The 19,796-nt window shown below is 35.8% G+C and overlaps 2 protein-coding genes across 2 annotated transcripts; both read right to left on the bottom strand.

Annotated features, from left to right (window-relative positions):
• Positions 1-311: 311 nt before the first annotated feature.
• On the bottom strand, positions 312-5,807 carry LOC147906401 (uncharacterized). The gene has a single exon (XM_087416606.1). The coding sequence runs from the start codon at positions 3,096-3,098 to the stop codon at positions 2,067-2,069; it is 1,032 nt and encodes a 343-aa protein (XP_087272732.1). The 5' UTR covers positions 3,099-5,807; the 3' UTR covers positions 312-2,066.
• Positions 5,808-13,097: 7,290 nt separating this feature from the next.
• Positions 13,098-18,511, bottom strand: LOC147906400 (uncharacterized). Its single transcript, XM_087416607.1, has one exon. It carries the CDS (start codon positions 15,880-15,882, stop codon positions 14,851-14,853), a length of 1,032 nt encoding a protein of 343 aa, XP_087272733.1. The 5' UTR covers positions 15,883-18,511; the 3' UTR covers positions 13,098-14,850.
• Between the last annotated feature and the right edge of the window lie 1,285 nt (positions 18,512-19,796).

Raw genomic sequence — 19,796 nt, 5'->3', positions numbered from 1 at the left:
AAAATACAAGAAATGTTTTTTGTTATTTTGTCGTAATTTCAATTATTAACATGATAAGGATACTTAATAATATAAAAGAGGATCGTAAAAAATATACGCCGAGAGACGAGAAACGTTGTTACAATAAATCTTTTTCTACTTCCCACAACACAAATTTGTATCTACAAGTATCAAACGAAGTACGCTGCCGTATCCGGAATTATACATGGCGGGGATGTGTACAATTCACCAGTGATGACATCGAGTATCAGCCACTAGCCAAAGCTTTCATTATGGTTAAGTAAACAAATCTGGACAGGAATGATTTGAGATTTTCTTTTTTGTATATTTCCTTTTTCAATGACATCGTCGCGCGCAATTCAAATAATTTTTTTATATAAACAATTAATAAATGATGACATTAATTTGAAATATTTGATAGATTTCATAATTCTTATTCAGAAATAATAAATTCCTAAACGTAAACCTAAGTGTAACACTATCTTAAGAGGTAGAAAAAAATAGGGATAAAGGACTTTCATGAGCATCGCTATGAGCGTTCGCTATGCGATTTGTCAAACATATTTTCAAAAACACAAAAAAAAATGAAAGTTCTAAATATTTAAACACAGTCGGTCCACAACCTTGCTTTAAGAAACCTTAAGGCATAAGTCGAAAGAGATTAAGTGACAATAATTTCTGTCTTTAAACTGTTTTCGCGCAGTCTTTAGGCTTTAACCGTTAGACTTAAGCGAATTGAACAAAATTCTTACTAAGAGCCTAAGAGCATAAGTTCTGTGGGCATAAGGCTGATATAGCGTTACAGCCTTTTAAAGCAAGATTATGGACAAGGCAATACTGAAAAACTTAAAATTAATTACAATGTAATCTAACCTAGATGATAATTACTAAACACTTTGGTGAAACGGTTTCACTTATATGTTCAATTTATATATATATATATATATATATATATATATATATAAGAACAAAAATTTGATAGCTATTACTAAATTGTTTAACCAAGTTTTGGAAATTGATCATAAAGCTAGTTGATTATTACTAAATCGTATGATAAATATAACCAAACGAATTGATAAATAAAGTACAGCTAAATTACACAGTAATAAGTACTGAATAGTATGGCAAATATTACTAAATTAATCTATTATAAAAAATTGTAATATTTATTTGATTTAATGAATATTATCAAATCATGTTTGGTCATAATTACTGTACGATTCAACAACAATTATTAAAGTTATTGTTAACAATTTGATAACTACACTCGGAAAAAGACTATTGGCAGTTATACAGATGACATTTATCTCATTTGTCTTCTATATAATTATATCTGAGCTTCGGTCATATAGACTTGATTATACAGAAAGCTTGACTAAATTTTATACGCTAGAAACGACCGGCAGTCCTGACTATGTTTAGGCGCTTAGTTGCACCAAATAATCTATTATAAAATTAATCAGTAAATCTTTTTTCATTTTGACAATAATTACATATTTACAAATAATTACAGACAACTAAATATTCATTAATATGAATGAATAATTTGGTTTTAAGTATCAAATTGGAACAACTAAACGATAATTTTACTTTTCTAAATACATAGTAATAATTATTATCAATCAGTTTATTATTATTATGTTTGGTAATACTAAATATTGCGCCAATCAACAAAATTTAATAACTATTACCAGACTTTTATCTCAATGTATCTAACGCGTAATAAATCAATTATTATATACATTATTTATATACATTATATATATATATTTATAAATATATATATTACAAATATGTATTAGATATATAATTGTTACATCTAGCTCATACCGTTCGTTTTTTGGGAGTTCCTTTTTTGAATCCAATCTTGTATCCTTGCCAAAATACGTTGTATGTAACCCACTTGTTTCATTGTACTTACAGGCGAACCATAATGGTGCAACCACTCCAATAATTTGGTGCAATACTCCACCGTTTCATTGCATCCTGGTGGCACCATGGTGTCGGGATTTTTTCTCGCCGTTTCGTTATCCATATCGTCATCAATGTTGTTGTTATTTACAGCGTCAAATGTTCGACGCTTCTTTAACGCTATTTGAGGAAGGTGGTGTATATCGATGGCGAAGATCATCTATTATACTGGAGAGACTTTTACGTTTCTTTACGTTTCTAATTGGTTTTGATTGAGGTATGACTGGATCACTGCTGCTAGTCGATGGTATGGTGATTTCATAGTTCTGAGAGACACTCCCGAACGATTTTTCTATATTCGGTAATTGATCGTTCTGTATTCTCATTGATGGTTTCGGGACGTCCATGATTGACGCGATTCCTGAAGCACTATGTTTCCTTTTATTCCTATTAAGTAGCGTGTTATTAGTTTGTTGTTGCAGCTGTTGTTGGTGCTGTTTCAACATATTCGTCGTAAACGACATATCAACCACTGTATTAGCCACCATATTAGCCATCGATGTTGACATATTATTAGCCATCGTGATGCCGGCAGAATTATTCTCGTATTTTAGCCTCTTGTAAGCCGGACCGGCTTTGAACTCCTCAGCTCTTTCAGTCACTCCGGAAGTCGATGGTAATCCCAACATCGTGGCTTGGGTCGTTAGTGTTGATCTCGATGAAGAATCACCCACTGCACGATTATTACTGTTATCAGAACTTGAGGTCAGAACGTGCTCGAAACCTGCTAAGGATGTTCCCGGCAGTGTCGCTGCCGAAGTTTTTAAATTATTAGCTTGCGACAATATCTTATCTTTCGCTTTACACCACCCTCTAAACGTTGACTCCGGTACGCCGATGTCGCGTGCCACCGCAGCTTTCGATTCACCGTTGTGAACCCTATTGATCGCGTCTATTTTTTCTTTGGGCGTCAGAGCGACCCTCCACGGTCGCTTACTCGCCTGTCGGGATTCATTCCGCGGCATCGCGGCACCTCTCGTACTTGTACTCGGCCCAGGATCGCTGACGATTAAATTGTTACGCCCGTATCTGGCAGGTACCATGTAACGTGTCGGTCTACGATCTCTTCCCGAATCTAGGGAGAGATCCATAGCGGATTCCTGTTGTTGATCCAGTTTGATTTTCATAGTATCAACACTTAACACTATGTTCGTTAGGCACACACGGAAAATCGCGCACCGGCTCCAAGAGTTCAAAATCAGTTTTCAGTTTTCACCACAATGTTTCTCGTCCTTGTTCAACGATACGACTTTTTTTTGTCCAAGTTCACGAAGAACGTAGACCGCGCGAATCGCGAATTGCGATTAATACTACCGTGAGATGCGGCGTTTGTTTCGCGTTGCGTCTGTCTTTTCGTTCTCTCGTGGATATTACGTTTTGGACGAAAGTGATCAACGCGATGCTCGCGAGCGCGAATAACACTCCGAAAGACGCGCGTTCGTTTCGCGTAGCGTCTGGTTTTTCGTTCTACGATACGAGATGATCACAAAACTCTAAACTCTCTAAAAAGACTCTCTAAAGGCTCTCTAAAGGCTCACCGGATACTTCGTACTACCGTGTCACGCGAATACTTGTGTCGAGCGCGACGAATACGATATAATTGCGTTGCCGTCGCGGAGGTCGACTTCGAATGGTCAGTCGGACTGCCCCACCACCTGCGCGGTACCCGTCAGGATGTATTATTTTGCGCGCATCTTCTCCCTCTATATCTTCTTTCGTAACGTCGGCGACGATGGTTCATCCCTCCACGCCTACTCTATCATCCTCAGCGAATAGTCCGCGATACTTCCTTCCAGCTTTCTGTGCCCTTCTTCGCGCGTCTCTTTTCTACTTCTCCGTCCAATTTGACCAATCGACAACGATGTCACGAGTATCGAGAGGTAGGACGTTCGGTTTTCGACGAATGAAAGTATCCCTGAGTGAATTTACCCTACCCCATAGACCTAGAAAGTGTGGGGTCTATCATGTGTTATCATACGTGGTGGTGGAAAAATTCCAAGAGTGGAAAAGAAAGGATTCTTGGAGAAAAATTTTTGAAAAGATTTTTTCCGACTCGTCTCTACATTGTATCCCTTTTAGTCATTAACAATATTCATTAATCGTTTAAGCAGAAAATAATTCACCCTCTGACACCGGATATATCCCCGATCACATTTACATAATATTTAGATGGATCAATCGAATGTCAAATCGAAATAATATTTTTTCAAGTCTGTCGAAGCGGTTTCGCGAATCACATGTTGTACAAAGAAAGAACAAGAAATGCGTATCCATCCAGTACGAAACGAACCGCTCTTGTGCTTCTACATAATAAGAAAATTCCGTAGTATTTATAACATTTAGCGAGGTTTCCCAGCATTTCCTTTTGTGCGAAATATGAAAGCTCGAGAAAGAGAGAGAGGGAGAGAGAGAGAGAGAGAGAGAGAGAGAGAGAGAGAGAGAGAGAGAGAGAGAGAGAGAGAGGATGTCGGATGCAGCAAAACCTTAAACCCTTCCCGCCACTTCCGCCGGCAATCGCCAAGGGAGAGCCGGATTTACGAGCGCGCGGCCTAAAATCCGGATACCTACGGTATCAAGCATTCGACGCGGAGACCGGAGTTACAACGGAGTGCGGCATGGCAAGAGAAGAGACGATGCGAAGTGGCAGAGACGTGGCAAAGGGAGACGAAGCGGGATGAAGCGAGACGAAGCGAGACGAGGCAAGGCATGGCATGGCATGGCGATGCATGGCGTGACGTGGCGAGGAGAGGAGAGACGCGGTAAGCAGACTCGATCTCACGATAATTCGCGGGTAAATTTATCGCGAGTAACCGTCGCGCTCGCACGAACGTTAATGAGCGACAAGTGTGTACCTGTACACGCCCCGATATCCCGCGGTCTCGTCGGCGATACACGCGCGAGGATCGACCGCATCTCGTCACGTATACCGACTCGTTTTTCACCGCGCGACCGTAACGCAGAGAAAGACAGCGACAGCGAAAGAAAGAGAAAGAGAGAGAAAGAGAGAGGCGTCCTACTCTCGATAATTATCGCTGTCCCCGCGCACGTTTAGGATTTCAGAGCTCCAACTTTGCTAAAATCTCGGATGAAAGCGTATCGCGATGATGACAAGCATGAGCACGGCTGCGTACGTCTTTTTCAGCTATGCTTGAGATATATAATATATATTGTTCTTGTTACTATTATAACGATGATATTTTATTAACGATAATGTTTAGGAATAAACTTTCTTTGTTTTAAAATAATGTGTACGTTAATATTTTAAATGTTCTTGATAAAAATAAAACACAAATAAGACAAATTTTTTTCTCTATTAAGAATGATAGCTTTATTAATGCGAGCGTGTATGCGTGTATGCGCGTGCGTGTGCATATACACACGGCCACGCCAGGCCTTGGCTATTTGCGCGACATGTGTGCCGTCGCGTCGCGTCGCGTTGCGTCGCGACCTGAGTTAACGGTCACTCGCTAGCGTTCCTTCGAGGCAACGGTGCGCTGCCGCTGCCGCCGGCCACACGATAATATCGATAAACGACTCTCCTGCTCTTTTGCCCTGGCCATGGCGTCTCATCGTCGCCCACGGCCGATGCCTCGTTCACTTCGTTCTGTTCTGTTCTGTTCGGTTTCTGCCAAAAATTCATTGCATTCGATTTAATGCATAGATACGTGTATCTATTAATATACAAACTGTCTCGCAAATGATAATGCCATATAATAAAGCTAACAAGTCTACACGCGAAGCAACTGATTTTACACGTAAAATGGGAACGAAACTCTTTTTTTTATTTAAAACTATTTTTTATTAAAAATAAAAAATAAAAAAATTTACATAAAGAATGCTTTATTTCGTTAATTCAAATTTAAATAAACTTAAATTATATATTTCAGCTTATTAAACTCGTTTCAACTTCTACGAGAAATATACACTCAAGAATTTCATATTCTTTTTATTTAAGAATTTTATTAAAAAAATTAAACATTAATCTATGTACATATATACAAGGCGACCCATCTAACTCGAGCATCTGAAACATCTCGCATGGTTTTTATGATAGGAAACAATTTTTCAGATGAAAGTGGAACTATTTCAAGGGAAACGTATTTTGATCATATTGTACTCGTATTTCTTCTAAGGGATGGTGTCAAAAAGATATGAAGGTCACCTCTATTTTTTTTTAATGAAATTGTATGATTCTTTTTACACAATATGATTCCTCTAATTATTCTGCATATAAAAGTATTAAGGTAATGACACCAAAAAATCAATTTATGAGATATTTTATATTTTATTGTGGCATATGTTGACATAAAATATTATTATAAATAACTCGTAAACTATTAATTTTTTGATAATCGTACCTTAAGACTTTTACATGAATTGAATAATGAGATGAATCAATTGGTGAAAAGAAAACACAGAATCACTTACTTAAAAAATTATACATTTTGCATACATATTTTTTTTAAGCAACTAAGTGTTTTCTTTCCACCAATTGATTCATTTCATTATTCTTCATAAAAGTATTAAGATACGATTATTAAAAAATTAATAGTGTACGAGTTATTTAACATTTTATGTTAATATATGCTCGAACAAGGTATAAAAAATGTCGTAAACTATTGATTTCTTCATATCACATATTTACTTTAGTACATTAAACTAACAGATGAAGAAAAAATACAGAGTATGCTATTTTAAATTTCATATTGAAATATTTCCAAAAGTACAAAGGATGCCGAGAAATGTCAGATACAAGTAAAATGGTTTCAAAAGCAACGTATTTTGAACACGTTTTTTTCTAGATGGGAACGCCGAAGAGATAAAAGGTCACTTCCTTTTTTAAAATAAAATTATATGAATGAATACTGAAGAGGGTTGTGGTGGAACGAACGCTGCTGGGGCGGAGTCGCGGACCACGCCGAAGATCGTCTCGTTTTCTCTTTCGCCCGCATTGTTTCATAATCTTCCTCGTATGGCCTGCAGCTGTCCCCCACATCTCCCCACATCTCCCTTTATCCATCGGTTTTCCGTTTCTCTTTTCCATTTTCGGTGCCGATCTTTCTTTTTCTCCGTCGCTCTCTCTATGTAGCGGATTCTCTCTTCGCATCGCGCTCCCACAGCATGTTCTTCGCCACCCTACACACCCTACGAGGTGGAAAAGAGGTAGGAAGAAGAAGGAAGAACGGCAATTGAAGGCGAGATGGAGAGAGAGAGAGAGAGAGAGAGAGAGAGAGAGAGAGAGAGAGAGAGAGAGAGAGAAAGGAGAGTGAGGGACTCTGCCATCTTATGTACTAGATATTAGGACGAAGGTATAGGGAGGGAAGCGAGAGAGAGGCCGACGGCTTTTGCGAGAGAGCGAGAGAAAAGACAACCTACCCTGGTGTATATAAATATACATAGTTCCGTATAGTTCCCGGAGAATTAAAGAATCGACTTCTCATCTGATGCCGAAAGCATTCCTTTCGCTAATCGACCGACGCTCCCGTAAAATACTCGTCGAATCACCATACCAATTGTTTTCTCTTTCTCTCTCTCTTTCTCTCTTTTTTCTTGTCAAGTAACGATCGTTTCACATGGTAACAAAAATATTCTCCTGACAAAGTATGATATTTAACCAAGTAATGTAGTATCAAATGGAACTAGTACGAGCTTGGAAGATAAGTATCGCGAGTTATTGACAATATCAAAGGCCGTTAAAAAATTACGTTTCACTCTTTTCCTTTTTTTTTTCTTTTTGATTTTATTGTTTGATATTTCTGTACACACGTATACGTATCGCACGTGAAGATTTATGATCCCATGTTATATATTAAGAAGATGTCATTCTATCCAATCCTAATATTAAATGTTTAATAGCCACGTTCTATTTGTATTTCTCTTACTAATGCATTTTTCTTTCGGTAAGAACATTGTTGAATTTCAAGAGTAGAATATCCAGATTCTTCTTTCTATAAGTTTCTATTTTTTAAAATAAATTATGGTTATCAGATGTGTTTTTAATTCCGTTTCCCGGATCCGTCAAATACTGAAGTCGTTACGGAAAGCCCTTTTCGCTGTATATATATAAAGTATATTCTCCATGAAGGTTTCTTTTTTTCAACGTTGTTATAAATGTCGTGTTCTTTTCCTCTTTTTTTGCATGTTTACTATCGACCATCAGATTCGTGATTTCATTCTGATCAAAATGTCTTATACATCTGTATTTAAATATTCAACTGACAAAGAGAATTGCATATATACAGAGTAAAAAAATTTGTGTTAAATTTTGTACAATTTACATGTCCCAAGGGATCCACTCAAATTTTTGTGTTAATCTAATAAATATGTTAGAAAGTGATACAAATATTATGTAAAAAATGAACACAAGAAGCATAAAACTTTGACATAACATAAAAACAAATTTTATATTAAATTGACACATTCATAATGTTATATTTAACTGAAAATAGATGCTATTTTTTAGTTACAATTTTAGTTTAAATGATATCTCTGGGATATTTAACATGTGCAATATATAGATTTAACAAATATTTACTGTTACAAAGAGGAAATAATACAAAAATGTCTGTACCTTTTTACATATAAAATATACTGTAACTAGTACTTGTACTGAACATATTTCTTCAATAAAATTAACATTTATAATAATTTATTAAATCTACACACACATTTTATTCATTTAATATTAGAATTTATGTTTCAAAACTCCATTATATGTTTACTTATCTATAAATTTTGTTATTTTAACAGTGGGAAATGTTAATTTAACACAAATTATTCAAATAACCCAATCATATTATGTTAAATTAAAAAAACTCGGATAATTCAACACAAACTTTTAACAAGGATTTGAGTGGATCGTTTCTAACACAAACACAAAATGCTGTTTTTTGCTGTTTAAAATTAAATACAATGTAATAGAATTACTCCAACGAATGAAATTCAAATAATCAAATTGCCAAAAAGGCAGGATCTTGTTGTTACTATATCATATATTTATATGTTTATTGTAGACTAACAATTGCTTACATGCAGACGTTTCGATCATCGTTTTTTACGTCAGGTCCCCTTCAGTGTAATAAAATTTACGCTACTATTTTATATTACAAAATCTTCGTAAATTCGTGATCATATCGAGATTCCTATATTTTGAACATTAATTATCATAAATGAATTTATCCATAATGCCCTGCGGTGAATATTAAGTGTATGTCAGTGTAGTATTAAACATGAAATATCGAATACAACAACTGAACGTCCCTGAACTTCTAACCTCTTGTTATATATGCTATGAATTGAATTTTTTATTTATTGCTCCATCAGAAGTAGAAATATATAAATCTTACTGTCTTAGATGGTTCACTCAATTTAAATATTAAGAATTCACAGAGATAAAAATCCCTCTTAATCGATTGTTAACAGTAATGACAACACATATATACACAATATCTTGAAAAGATCAAACTTGTTTTTAATGATAGTTGATTTGTAGAAATCTCTTTCATTCTTAGAGACAGATGTTGCCGTTTCGAGATGTAAAAGTCGTACAAGTTTACATTACGTTCTGATTTTAAAGATTGATGTTTCTTCTATAAACTCGCAAATTATGTAAAAATCTCTCCCCTCCAAAATAATCCGACATAGTAAAGGTAATCGGAAAATCTGAAGAAATTTTTACAAATTAGGGACTTATGTAAAAAATATACAAAATTCTTTGCACGCCTTTAAATATGAATGTCATAAGTTTATATTGTTAGAAAGGCACATATATTTTCATTATGCCATTTATAACAATTTAATTTAAATTAAGTGTTTATTTATCTAGCAACTTTGAAAAGAAAAAAATGATAATTTTAATTGAGACTATTAGAATCTCTGGCTATAAACGACTACGCGGTTTTATTTTAATAAGAAAAAAACATATACTTCAGAAATGAATAAATTTAAATGAATAAAAACTGCAAAAATTTGTAATTTTTATTTACAATTCTAACTTTAGACTCATAATTAATAATTTTAAAACTTTTAAATATCAACTTGTACGTATTTAAAAAAAAAACTTATAAAAATCTGTAAACTTTCAAGAACGGTCACTTCTATTGTCAATATTCGGAATTTCTATTCTTGACTGCAGAATCTTTAGCCTGCTTGAAAACCGGAATATACAAAAAATGTTACGAGTTTCAGGTAAACCGCGGAATTCTTTTCAGCACGAAAACCGTACAAGGCATTCATTCTGTCCTGCGAGAATTCTACTCTGCGAATCTCACTTTTCCGACCTGACTTCCTCGCAACTCCGACCATCTTTATTCAATATTCGGTGACCAACAAGGATAAATGATACTCGAGGCAATAAAGTTTGAGAATTTTGGAAGGCAACTCGCCTTGTTGCCAAATTCTATCGACTCGAGTAGAGATCCGCAAGAAAAGAAAATAATTATTATTTTATATAATAAAATAGTTTTATTTATATTTTATAATTTATAGTTTTATATATAATTAGTTATATATAATTTATGGTATTTATTTCTTTATATATTTTTTATAATATATATTATATATTTTATTTATATTTTATATTTTATATAATAAAAAACGTGATTAAAATGGATTGAAATTTTTTTCTATCCGAATGTGTATTTTGAATAGCGAATACTTTCTTTGGATTTAATTGGATTCAATTGGATTCAATTAGATTCAATTGGATGCAATTGGATTGTAAAACTGCATTTTCTATTCCAAATTATGAATTGAACAATATTCACAATGCACAGAAAAAGCTAATATTATTTTTAGATTGAAAAGCATAGAGATATGCTCCGTGCAATTCTCATAAATGAATAAAAATGCATTCAGGATTGAAAAGCATTCATTTTAACATTCGTGAATCAATATTTCTGAAAATCTGAATCCATTTCAATTCATTTCATTCTCGTTTGCTGGGTGATTATACTGTATATATGAGTTCTTTACCTCTCATGGCGTCTGCGTAGTAACGTCTGATGCCATGTTGCACGATTGAACGTGTTGAGGCCACGCCTTTTCTCTCTCGGTTAGAAGAAGATCAACAGCGAGTGCGGTATAAATATGGCGTGCTTCAAAGTCTACTCTACGTGAAAATATCCAAATGCCAAAGCGTCATACAAGCATTTAACATATCCAGTGTGCATCCCATTAGAAATATCGTAATAATGGGTTTATTTATAATGAATGGATTTATCGCTTGAAATTCTCAAAAAATTTTGCATTTAAAACAAGATGTACACACACACACACACACACACACACACACACACACACACGCTCGCTCGCACTCACGCAGCTCGCACGCACGCACGCACGCACGCCCTCACTCACGCACGCACGCACGCGTGTTCAAAATGGTGAATCACAAAGCTGCTGTGGCACGCGACATCGGTGTACCAGAGTCCACCCTCAGAGGATGGTGTAAGACGGAAGACAAAATAATGTCGTAAGTCAACATCATAGAAGCTTCGACAATACCACTGTCAGGAATAGATTTAGCAAGTATACTGGACGCAGTAGCGATATCCCTTTGCAATTCGCATTTTTCCTCATCTCTCTTTTACAAAAGTACAATTATATTTTTCTTCCAATCTTGGGGATTGCATATAAGCATAATAGATACTGTTTTGTTGCATATTGATTATAATTGTATTCTATATTTTAATTACTTTGTATTCCATATTTTAATTATTTTGAGGCAACATCACAATATAATATTGATTCAAGAGTAATTAGAGATTTTTGATGAACGTTGTCTCACTAATTTAAATTTAGAATATGTATAATCACTGTATACAACAAAAACAGTGTCAATCAGTCTAGTAAAGTATTATTTATATTAATAACAGCGCGAACACTTACTCATCTTTTAAAATTGAAGTGCAGTATAAAATCATTCAAATAATAGTGAAAAATAAGATATATATTTACAGTCACCGATATTATACTACAGGGCTCGGTAAAACTTGCACTTCTCGGCCAATTTTCGAGAGGCTCTCGCCTCCCGCTATTCTTCTCACTGCTCGCCCCGTATGTAGTCCAAATGCCACTCGACGTTTAGGAGCTATCGTTCAAAGACATGAGGTGCACGGGACGTTCGCTATTAGCACTCACGCTGTAAACTTCATTCTATCTTTTTTTCGCTCATTATTTAATTAACACAGAATGAAGCAACGGTTAAGCGCTCAAAACAAATACATGCAATGAATTTTCAATAGTTTTCCACGTCACCCTTGAGGTACTATTTTTGACGCGTTTTTTTTTAAGTGGTATCCCCAATAGGCCTAGTCCACTGATAAAAATGATGATTTGTACGGTACCAAGTAAGCGAGCCGCATAAAACGAGGTAAAAAATCATCGCTCAAGGTAGAACGTCTCTCAGAGAAGAGAATAATGTTGATAGCGATACTACTAACGAAGGACGTCCACCATGGTTCGTTCTATCTTATGTTTCATCGATGTCCGAGAAATTTTTTTCTATTATGAAGAACATTAAGAAGAGATTGACAGCAATGGAATTTTTTATCTTAATAATATATAACTTAAGATTTCGCACGATAATTTGATTAAAAATATTCTTAAAAATATAATAAAGATTACTTTTCTAAAGATTAAAAAATACAACCAAACTTTATGGATTTTTATATTTAATTACATTTTTTTTACATTTGAGTTTTGTACAAAGATAAAACTAATTTTTACAAACTATAATAAAAGATAAGACTAATTTTTACAAAAATTAAAAGATCAGAACTAAAATATGTACACTAATCATAATCAATTATCATTAAAATACAAGAAATGTTTTTTGTTATTTTGTCGTAATTTCAATTATTAACATGATAAGGATACTTAATAATATAAAAGAGGATCGTAAAAAATATACGCCGAGAGACGAGAAACGTTGTTACAATAAATCTTTTTCTACTTCCCACAACACAAATTTGTATCTACAAGTATCAAACGAAGTACGCTGCCGTATCCGGAATTATACATGGCGGGGATGTGTACAATTCACCAGTGATGACATCGAGTATCAGCCACTAGCCAAAGCTTTCATTATGGTTAAGTAAACAAATCTGGACAGGAATGATTTGAGATTTTCTTTTTTGTATATTTCCTTTTTCAATGACATCGTCGCGCGCAATTCAAATAATTTTTTTATATAAACAATTAATAAATGATGACATTAATTTGAAATATTTGACAGATTTCATAATTCTTATTCAGAAATAATAAATTCCTAAACGTAAACCTAAGTGTAACACTATCTTAAGAGGTAGAAAAAAATAGGGATAAAGGACTTTCATGAGCATCGCTATGAGCGTTCGCTATGCGATTTGTCAAACATATTTTCAAAAACACAAAAAAAATGAAAGTTCTAAATATTTAAACACAGTCGGTCCACAACCTTGCTTTAAGAAACCTTAAGGCATAAGTCGAAAGAGATTAAGTGACAATAATTTCTGTCTTTAAACTGTTTTTGCGCAGTCTTTAGGCTTTAACCGTTAGACTTAAGCGAATTGAACAAAATTCTTACTAAGAGCCTAAGAGCATAAGTTCTGTGGGCATAAGGCTGATATAGCGTTACAGCCTTTTAAAGCAAGATTATGGACAAGGCAATACTGAAAAACTTAAAATTAATTACAATGTAATCTAACCTAGATGATAATTACTAAACACTTTGGTGAAACGGTTTCACTTATATGTTCAATTTATATATATATATATATATATATATATATATAAGAACAAAAATTTGATAGCTATTACTAAATTGTTTAACCAAGTTTTGGAAATTGATCATAAAGCTAGTTGATTATTACTAAATCGTATGATAAATATAACCAAACGAATTGATAAATAAAGTACAGCTAAATTACACAGTAATAAGTACTGAATAGTATGGCAAATATTACTAAATTAATCTATTATAAAAAATTGTAATATTTATTTGATTTAATGAATATTATCAAATCATGTTTGGTCATAATTACTGTACGATTCAACAACAATTATTAAAGTTATTGTTAACAATTTGATAACTACACTCGGAAAAAGACTATTGGCAGTTATACAGATGACATTTATCTCATTTGTCTTCTATATAATTATATCTGAGCTTCGGTCATATAGACTTGATTATACAGAAAGCTTGACTAAATTTTATACGCTAGAAACGACCGGCAGTCCTGACTATGTTTAGGCGCTTAGTTGCACCAAATAATCTATTATAAAATTAATCAGTAAATCTTTTTTCATTTTGACAATAATTACATATTTACAAATAATTACAGACAACTAAATATTCATTAATATGAATGAATAATTTGGTTTTAAGTATCAAATTGGAACAACTAAACGATAATTTTACTTTTCTAAATACATAGTAATAATTATTATCAATCAGTTTATTATTATTATGTTTGGTAATACTAAATATTGCGCCAATCAACAAAATTTAATAACTATTACCAGACTTTTATCTCAATGTATCTAACGCGTAATAAATCAATTATTATATACATTATTTATATACATTATATATATATATTTATAAATATATATATTACAAATATGTATTAGATATATAATTGTTACATCTAGCTCATACCGTTCGTTTTTTTGGGAGTTCCTTTTTTGAATCCAATCTTGTATCCTTGCCAAAATACGTTGTATGTAACCCACTTGTTTCATTGTACTTACAGGCGAACCATAATGGTGCAACCACTCCATAATAATTTGGTGCAATACTCCACCGTTTCATTGCATCCTGGTGGCACCATGGTGTCGGGATTTTTTCTCGCCGTTTCGTTATCCATATCGTCATCAATGTTGTTGTTATTTACAGCGTCAAATGTTCGACGCTTCTTTAACGCTATTTGAGGAAGGTGGTGTATATCGATGGCGAAGATCATCTATTATACTGGAGAGACTTTTACGTTTCTTTACGTTTCTAATTGGTTTTGATTGAGGTATGACTGGATCACTGCTGCTAGTCGATGGTATGGTGATTTCATAGTTCTGAGAGACACTCCCGAACGATTTTTCTATATTCGGTAATTGATCGTTCTGTATTCTCATTGATGGTTTCGGGACGTCCATGGTTGACGCGATTCCTGAAGCACTATGTTTCCTTTTATTCCTATTAAGTAGCGTGTTATTAGTTTGTTGTTGCAGCTGTTGTTGGTGCTGTTTCAACATATTCGTCGTAAACGACATATCAACCACTGTATTAGCCACCATATTAGCCATCGATGTTGACATATTATTAGCCATCGTGATGCCGGCAGAATTATTCTCGTATTTTAGCCTCTTGTAAGCCGGACCGGCTTTGAACTCCTCAGCTCTTTCAGTCACTCCGGAAGTCGATGGTAATCCCAACATCGTGGCTTGGGTCGTTAGTGTTGATCTCGATGAAGAATCACCCACTGCACGATTATTACTGTTATCAGAACTTGAGGTCAGAACGTGCTCGAAACCTGCTAAGGATGTTCCCGGCAGTGTCGCTGCCGAAGTTTTTAAATTATTAGCTTGCGACAATATCTTATCTTTCGCTTTACACCACCCTCTAAACGTTGACTCCGGTACGCCGATGTCGCGTGCCACCGCAGCTTTCGATTCACCGTTGTGAACCCTATTGATCGCGTCTATTTTTTCTTTGGGCGTCAGAGCGACCCTCCACGGTCGCTTACTCGCCTGTCGGGATTCATTCCGCGGCATCGCGGCACCTCTCGTACTTGTACTCGGCCCAGGATCGCTGACGATTAAATTGTTACGCCCGTATCTGGCAGGTACCATGTAACGTGTCGGTCTACGATCTCTTCCCGAATCTAGGGAGAGATCCATAGCGGATTCCTGTTGTTGATCCAGTTTGATTTTCATAGTATCAACACTTAACACTATGTTCGTTAGGCACACACGGAAAATCGCGCACCGGCTCCAAGAGTTCAAAATCAGTTTTCAGTTTTCACCACAATGTTTCTCGTCCTTGTTCAACGATACGACTTTTTTTTGTCCAAGTTCACGAAGAACGTAGACCGCGCGAATCGCGAATTGCGATTAATACTACCGTGAGATGCGGCGTTTGTTTCGCGTTGCGTCTGTCTTTTCGTTCTCTCGTGGATATTACGTTTTGGACGAAAGTGATCAACGCGATGCTCGCGAGCGCGAATAACACTCCGAAAGACGCGCGTTCGTTTCGCGTAGCGTCTGGTTTTTCGTTCTACGATACGAGATGATCACAAAACTCTAAACTCTCTAAAAAGACTCTCTAAAGGCTCTCTAAAGGCTCACCGGATACTTCGTACTACCGTGTCACGCGAATACTTGTGTCGAGCGCGACGAATACGATATAATTGCGTTGCCGTCGCGGAGGTCGACTTCGAATGGTCAGTCGGACTGCCCCACCACCTGCGCGGTACCCGTCAGGATGTATTATTTTGCGCGCATCTTCTCCCTCTATATCTTCTTTCGTAACGTCGGCGACGATGGTTCATCCCTCCACGCCTACTCTATCATCCTCAGCGAATAGTCCGCGATACTTCCTTCCAGCTTTCTGTGCCCTTCTTCGCGCGTCTCTTTTCTACTTCTCCGTCCAATTTGACCAATCGACAACGATGTCACGAGTATCGAGAGGTAGGACGTTCGGTTTTCGACGAATGAAAGTATCCCTGAGTGAATTTACCCTACCCCATAGACCTAGAAAGTGTGGGGTCTATCATGTGTTATCATACGTGGTGGTGGAAAAATTCCAAGAGTGGAAAAGAAAGGATTCTTGGAGAAAAATTTTTGAAAAGATTTTTTCCGACTCGTCTCTACATTGTATCCCTTTTAGTCATTAACAATATTCATTAATCGTTTAAGCAGAAAATAATTCACCCTCTGACACCGGATATATCCCCGATCACATTTACATAATATTTAGATGGATCAATCGAATGTCAAATCGAAATAATATTTTTTCAAGTCTGTCGAAGCGGTTTCGCGAATCACATGTTGTACAAAGAAAGAACAAGAAATGCGTATCCATCCAGTACGAAACGAACCGCTCTTGTGCTTCTACATAATAAGAAAATTCCGTAGTATTTATAACATTTAGCGAGGTTTCCCAGCATTTCCTTTTGTGCGAAATATGAAAGCTCGAGAAAGAGAGAGAGGGAGAGAGAGAGAGAGAGAGAGAGAGAGAGAGAGAGAGAGAGAGAGAGAGAGAGAGGATGTCGGATGCAGCAAAACCTTAAACCCTTCCCGCCACTTCCGCCGGCAATCGCCAAGGGAGAGCCGGATTTACGAGCGCGCGGCCTAAAATCCGGATACCTACGGTATCAAGCATTCGACGCGGAGACCGGAGTTACAACGGAGTGCGGCATGGCAAGAGAAGAGACGATGCGAAGTGGCAGAGACGTGGCAAAGGGAGACGAAGCGGGATGAAGCGAGACGAAGCGAGACGAGGCAAGGCATGGCATGGCATGGCGATGCATGGCGTGACGTGGCGAGGAGAGGAGAGACGCGGTAAGCAGACTCGATCTCACGATAATTCGCGGGTAAATTTATCGCGAGTAACCGTCGCGCTCGCACGAACGTTAATGAGCGACAAGTGTGTACCTGTACACGCCCCGATATCCCGCGGTCTCGTCGGCGATACACGCGCGAGGATCGACCGCATCTCGTCACGTATACCGACTCGTTTTTCACCGCGCGACCGTAACGCAGAGAAAGACAGCGACAGCGAAAGAAAGAGAAAGAGAGAGAAAGAGAGAGGCGTCCTACTCTCGATAATTATCGCTGTCCCCGCGCACGTTTAGGATTTCAGAGCTCCAACTTTGCTAAAATCTCGGATGAAAGCGTATCGCGATGATGACAAGCATGAGCACGGCTGCGTACGTCTTTTTCAGCTATGCTTGAGATATATAATATATATTGTTCTTGTTACTATTATAACGATGATATTTTATTAACGATAATGTTTAGGAATAAACTTTCTTTGTTTTAAAATAATGTGTACGTTAATATTTTAAATGTTCTTGATAAAAATAAAACACAAATAAGACAAATTTTTTTCTCTATTAAGAATGATAGCTTTATTAATGCGAGCGTGTATGCGTGTATGCGCGTGCGTGTGCATATACACACGGCCACGCCAGGCCTTGGCTATTTGCGCGACATGTGTGCCGTCGCGTCGCGTCGCGTTGCGTCGCGACCTGAGTTAACGGTCACTCGCTAGCGTTCCTTCGAGGCAACGGTGCGCTGCCGCTGCCGCCGGCCACACGATAATATCGATAAACGACTCTCCTGCTCTTTTGCCCTGGCCATGGCGTCTCATCGTCGCCCACGGCCGATGCCTCGTTCACTTCGTTCTGTTCTGTTCTGTTCGGTTTCTGCCAAAAATTCATTGCATTCGATTTAATGCATAGATACGTGTATCTATTAATATACAAACTGTCTCGCAAATGATAATGCCATATAATAAAGCTAACAAGTCTACACGCGAAGCAACTGATTTTACACGTAAAATGGGAACGAAACTCTTTTTTTTATTTAAAACTATTTTTTATTAAAAATAAAAAATAAAAAAATTTACATAAATAATGCTTTATTTCGTTAATTCAATTTTAAATAAACTTAAATTATATATTTCTGCTTATTAAACTCGTTGCAACTTCTACGAGATATATACACTCAAGAATTTCATATTCTTTTTATTTAAGAATTTTATTAAAAAAATTAAACATTAATCTATGTACATATATACAAGGCGACCCATCTAACTCGAGCATCTGAAACATCTCGCATGGTTTTTATGATAGGAAACAATGTTTCAGATGAAAGTGGAACTATTTGAAGGGAAACGTATTTTGATCATGTTGTATTCGTATTTCTTCTTAGTGATGGTGTCAAAAGATATGAATGTCACCTCTATTTTTTTTTAATGAAATTGTATGATTATTTTTACACAATTTAATTCCTCTAATTATTCTGCATATAAAAGTATTAAGGTAATGACAACAAAAAATCAATTTATGAGATATTTTATACTTTATTGTGGCATATGTTGACATTAAATATTAAATAACTCGTAAACTATTAATTTTTTGATAATCGTACCTTAAAACTTTTACATGAATTTAATAATGAGATGAATCAATTGGTGAAAAGAAAACACAGAATCATTTATTTAAAAAATTATACATTTTGCATACATATTTTTTTTAAGCAACTAAGTGTTTTCTTGCCACCAATTAATTCATTTCATTATTCTTCATAAAAGTAATAAGATACGATTATTAAAAAATTAATAGTGTACGAGTTATTTAACATTTTATGTTAATATATGCTGGAACAAGGTATAAAATATGTCGTAAACTATTGATTTCTTCATATCACATACTTACTTTAGTACATGAAACTAACAGATGAAGTAAAAATAAAGAGTATGCTATTTTAAATTTCACATTGAAATATTTCCAAAAGTACAAAGGATGCCGAGAAATGTCAGATACAAGTAAAATGGTTTCAAAAGCAACGTATTTTGAACACGTTTTTTTCTAGATGGGAACGCCGAAGAGATAAAAGGTCACTTCCATTTTTTAAAATAAAATTATATGAATGAATATTGAAGAGGGTTGCGGAATGGAACGAACGCTGCTGGGGCGGAGTCGCGGACCACGCCGAAGGTCGTCTCGTTTTCTCTTTCGCCCGCATTGTTTCATAATCTTCCTCGTATGGCCTGCAGCTGTCCCCCACATCTCCCCACATCTCCCTTTATCCATCGGTTTTCCGTTTCTCTTTTCCATTTTCGG

The sequence above is a fragment of the Acromyrmex echinatior genome, unplaced genomic scaffold (assembly GCF_024713525.1).
Source record: "Acromyrmex echinatior isolate Ae372 unplaced genomic scaffold, ASM2471352v2 Scaffold43, whole genome shotgun sequence".
NCBI lineage: Eukaryota > Metazoa > Arthropoda > Insecta > Hymenoptera > Formicidae > Acromyrmex > Acromyrmex echinatior.
This window is presented reverse-complemented; position numbering and strand designations above follow the sequence as displayed.

Coding starts and splice junctions, on each gene's coding strand:
- LOC147906401 (XM_087416606.1), bottom strand. CDS start 3,098: ATGAAAATCAAACTGGATCAACAACAGGAATCCGCTATGGATCTCTCC.
- LOC147906400 (XM_087416607.1), bottom strand. CDS start 15,882: ATGAAAATCAAACTGGATCAACAACAGGAATCCGCTATGGATCTCTCC.